Source organism: Mastomys coucha, unplaced genomic scaffold, assembly GCF_008632895.1.
Source record: "Mastomys coucha isolate ucsf_1 unplaced genomic scaffold, UCSF_Mcou_1 pScaffold22, whole genome shotgun sequence".
In the NCBI taxonomy this organism is placed as follows: domain Eukaryota; kingdom Metazoa; phylum Chordata; class Mammalia; order Rodentia; family Muridae; genus Mastomys; species Mastomys coucha.
The window spans coordinates 107,044,843-107,049,035 of record NW_022196905.1 but is presented as its reverse complement, the minus strand read 5'-3'; the positions used below and the strand labels follow the sequence as shown (position 1 = coordinate 107,049,035).

The 4,193-nt window shown below is 50.3% G+C and overlaps 1 protein-coding gene across 9 annotated transcripts in view; it reads left to right on the top strand.

The window, feature by feature from the left end:
* The window catches only part of Svop (SV2 related protein), a 76,471-nt gene extending 74,373 nt beyond the window's left edge, over window positions 1-2,098 (top strand). For all 9 annotated transcript variants that reach the window (XM_031337469.1, XM_031337467.1, XM_031337461.1 and 6 more), the window contains one exon: window positions 535-2,098. In XM_031337469.1, the coding sequence (XP_031193329.1) occupies window positions 535-741 (207 nt within the window). In that variant the 3' untranslated portion in view covers window positions 742-2,098. The remainder of the gene's footprint in view (window positions 1-534) is intronic.
* Window positions 2,099-4,193: the final 2,095 nt, after the last annotated feature.

Sequence of the window (4,193 nt, the reverse complement as noted above, 5' to 3'; positions counted from 1 at the left end):
ACTCAGAAATCCTCCTGCCTCTGCCTCCCAAGTGCTGGGATTAAAGGCATGTGCCACCACTGCCTGGTTCAGCGTGCATCTCTTTAGAATGTCTTCACTCTATGCCCATCCCTCGGGGCACCGAGCTCTGCCCTGTCTGAGGTCTGACGTTTGTCAGCAGATGGGGAGTTTAGCACAGGCTAGACCATAGCTTCTTGTTTGGTCAGTTTGGTTTTTGTTTTTGTTTTTGTTTTTTTGACACAGGCTCTTACTATAATGTTTATTGAGAACTTGGACTCAGGATCCTCTTTCCCCCTGAGCGCGGGGGTGATGGGCACCACTATGCCTGGCAGTGTGCAGAATCTTAAGTCTGATGGGCCTTACCCTCTAGCTCAGTCTGTCCTTGAACTCAAACAACCCTTCCTACTTCAGCCTCTTAGAGCAGGGACTGTGGAAGTATGCTTGCAGGGATGAAGTGCTCTGCTTGCCATCAGCCATCTGTCCTGCCCACAGTTCTGAGAAGCCATTCTTATCTCCCTGCATCTCCCCCCACAGGTGATGCTGGAATCTTCTGTGTACTTGACCCTGGCTGTCTACAGTGGCTGCTGCCTCCTGGCTGCCGTGGCCTCCTGCTTTCTGCCCATCGAGACCAAAGGCCGAGCACTGCAGGAGTCCAGCCACCGGGAGTGGGGCCAGGAGATGGTTGGCCGAGGGACAAACAGCGCAGGTGTCCCCAGGTCGAACTCTGGCTCTCAGGAGTAGTGACCCCTGGGAGTTGAGCTAGTCTTTGAGGCTTGGAGCCCAGGGAGCTGGCAGAGCCCAGCTGGGCCACTTACGGTCACTGCCGACAACAAGAACTTTCCCGAGAGGGCGATGTGGACCGACAGGGTTTTGTGTCTCCGCTGTGTTTGGCCATGTTCATCATTGAGGGTCACCCGCCCCAGGACGATGGGGCTGCATTCACTCCAGAGGGGGTTCTCTGTGGTGGGGGACGGTTTGTACATCACCATGGATCTGCATGTTGAAGCTGCTCATGAGGGAGGGCCCCAGGGTGCTCAGGGCCAGCTGGGCAGATGTCACATGGCTACCCAGTCATACCCTTGGAGAGCCACTGCCCAAAGATCTCCAAAGACACGGTGTCGGCCCAGACCCCTGTGACACCTGTCATGTTGTCCGGTAGGTTTCTCCTGCGTCCAGGCCTCAGGAAATCTTTGGAATGAAGGCGAGTAAGCTAGTGTCTGGCTAGAGCAGCTTTTCTGGAGCCTGACCCCACCCCCCTCCATGCTGCATCCATGGCTGGGCCCCTCTAGATGCCTCTCCAAGGCCTGCTGGATAAAAACTGGCTGATGAGTGTGCTTTTGAATTTGAGCCAAGTAGCTCCCATTGGCCCCTTCTGGCTGCAGAGGGTCCTGTCATATTTCTGGGGAGAGCTAGGTCCCCACCAGGCGGCAGACTCAGAAAGTTGTTAACCCATTCCCTGACTTGGAAACTGGAGACTGAGGCCTGGCAGAGGGGAGACTTAACACCCCAAACCAAAGCCAGAGTCACTCCTGAAGTACTTAAGGCCTTTCTGGGCCCTCTCTCTTGGCTCCCCGCTCAGCCCTACCAGCCGGCTAGCCCTACTAGCTGGCTAGCCCTACTAGCCTGGTTTACGAAGGCTTCCATACTTGGCTGTGTTTAAGTGGCGGCTGAGGAGGAATCTCCAAGTGCAGGCCCACTAAGTCCTGGGACCAGGAACCTGTTGCCCTTTCTGGGTCTGTCTCTGCTTTCTCTCATGCTCCTCTGTCAAGGGCAATGCTGGCCCTACAGAGGCAGATCCTAGGAGGATGTCCTGGCACAAAGCTCAGGAAAGCCCGTGTCAGAGGGAGAGAGAAGGCCATTGTCATGGCCTCAGGAGGAAGGAAGGACTGGAGGTAGGTAGGTCTGGAGGCAGTCCATGCATAATCCCAGATTCCGGAACACACGAGCCACCTTCTGAGCTTCAGGAAGGAAACTCGCAGGGGGAGGAAGGAGACTGCCAGGCCCCACTAGAGGCCAGAGGAAACTGGCTAGTGCTCAATGCAAGGAAGCCAAATGTGCGTTGTGCGTTCATCTCTTATTAAAACGTTGGTGACAGACATTATGGGGCTTAAATCTGGTCACTGGTGAAGGTGTACTAGTTCACTTGAAAGTCGATTAACTTGTTCCATCCAAGGAAGTACTCTAACACAATGTCCTCTCTGTGAGGTACAGTGGCCTAGCCGGTGGCCAGCATCTGGGACCGTGAGTTTAATGGAGACAACTCTGTTAATGGGATGAAGATGCGGTGGCCTCTTCTTCATGAGGACTACCTTGTTCTGATGCCACATAGTTTTTTATTATTATTATTATTATTATTATTATTATTATTATTATTATTACTGATATTTGAGACAGACTTTCACAGTGTAGCCCAGGCTAGCCCCATTCTCTTGATCTTCCCCCCCTAGGTACAACCACACCAAGCCACATTTTCTTGAATCTCAAGTTCTTTCTGGGCAGTTTAGCTCTCCTAGAAAACAGTCTTCCCTTTGCCTTGTCTGTTTCTCCTCTCCTTCTTCTCCTCTCCCTCCTCCTCTGCCTCCCCCAAGGAGGTCCTCATCCTCAAACAACCCAGCTCCAGTAGGAAAGACGCTGAGGAGTGGAGTGGTGAACATGTTCTCCAGGGGCTACAGTAAAGAGGGGTGTAATTTCTACCAAGAGAAAGATGAACTTGAAGCATTTAAGTTTGAAGTTAAGAACACACCTGTAATCCTAGTACTTGGGAGGCAGAAGTAGGAGGGTCTGAAGCTCGAGGCTATCCTCAGAAACAGAGTGAGTTCAGGCCAGTCTCATGAGACACCCTCAAAAACAAAACACACACACACACACACACTTGCGCACACACAGCACAAACACATGCATAGAGAGACAGAGAGGGAGAAAAAGATGGAGATATATACAAACACACACACACACAGAGACAGAGACAGACAGACAGACAGACAGACAGACAGAGATATTTAAATTTAGGCATGATCCTTGGCTACATAGAAACCCTGACTCGTAGCCGGGCAGTGGTGGCGCGCCTTTAATCCCAGCACTTGGGAGGCAGAGGCAGGTGGATTTCTGAGTTTGAAGACAGCCTGGTCTACAGAGTGAGTTCCAGGACAGCCAAGGCTACACAGAGAAACACTGTCTCAAAAAAACCAAACAAACAAACAAAAAAAGAAACTATGCCTCAAGACCCCGATACAAACACACACACACACACACACACAGAGAGAGAGAGAGAGAGAGAGAGAGAGAGAGAGAGAGAGAGAGATTTAGGCATGATTCCACACACTAATTCTTGAGGAGCAGAAGCAAAGGAAGAAAGTTCATGAGTTCAAGGCTAACCTTGGCTACATAGAAATTCTGACTCACCCCTAGACACACAAACACACACATACACATGCACATACTCATGTACTTCTATGTGCACAGAGAAATAAAGAGATGGAGAACAAGAAAGACATAGACAGACACACACACATACTTGGATGGACACAGAGACAGACAGACTTACAGAGAGAGATATACATGCACTCGAATGTGCAAAGAGGCAGACAGAGAAGGGGAGAGAGATTTAGGCATGATTCCACACACTAATTCCTGAGAAGCAGAAGCAAAGGCAGAAAGTTCATGAGTTCAAGGCCAACCTTGGCTACATAGAAACCCTGACTCAAGAGCCCTACACACACACACACACACACACACACACACACACACACACACACACCTTAAATAAATGGAATAAAGAGTTCTTTTATTCAGTATTTTCAAGTGGCACAAGGACTGCCACAAAGCTGCCCCTCCTCAGAAACCCAGCAATGGGACTGAGACCTAATTTTAAGCAGTCTTGTTACAGAATCTTCCATTTACTGGTGGGAATGCCATCTATTTCTCTCCACATGAGAAAGGATTTCAGAAAATGTTGATGGAATGTAAGCTGACTCTGTAGGTAAGGCGTTTGCTGCCAAGCCTGATGACCTGGGTTCAAGCCCCAAATCCCATGAAGTGGAAGGAGAAAGCTGACTTCTATGGGTTGTCCCTCTGACCCCAAAACATCATCGTGGGTGCTCACTCACATACACAGACACATATATTAAGTGGCACACGCCTTTAATCCCAGCACTTGGGAGGCAGAGGCAGGTGGATTTCTGAGTTCAAGGCCA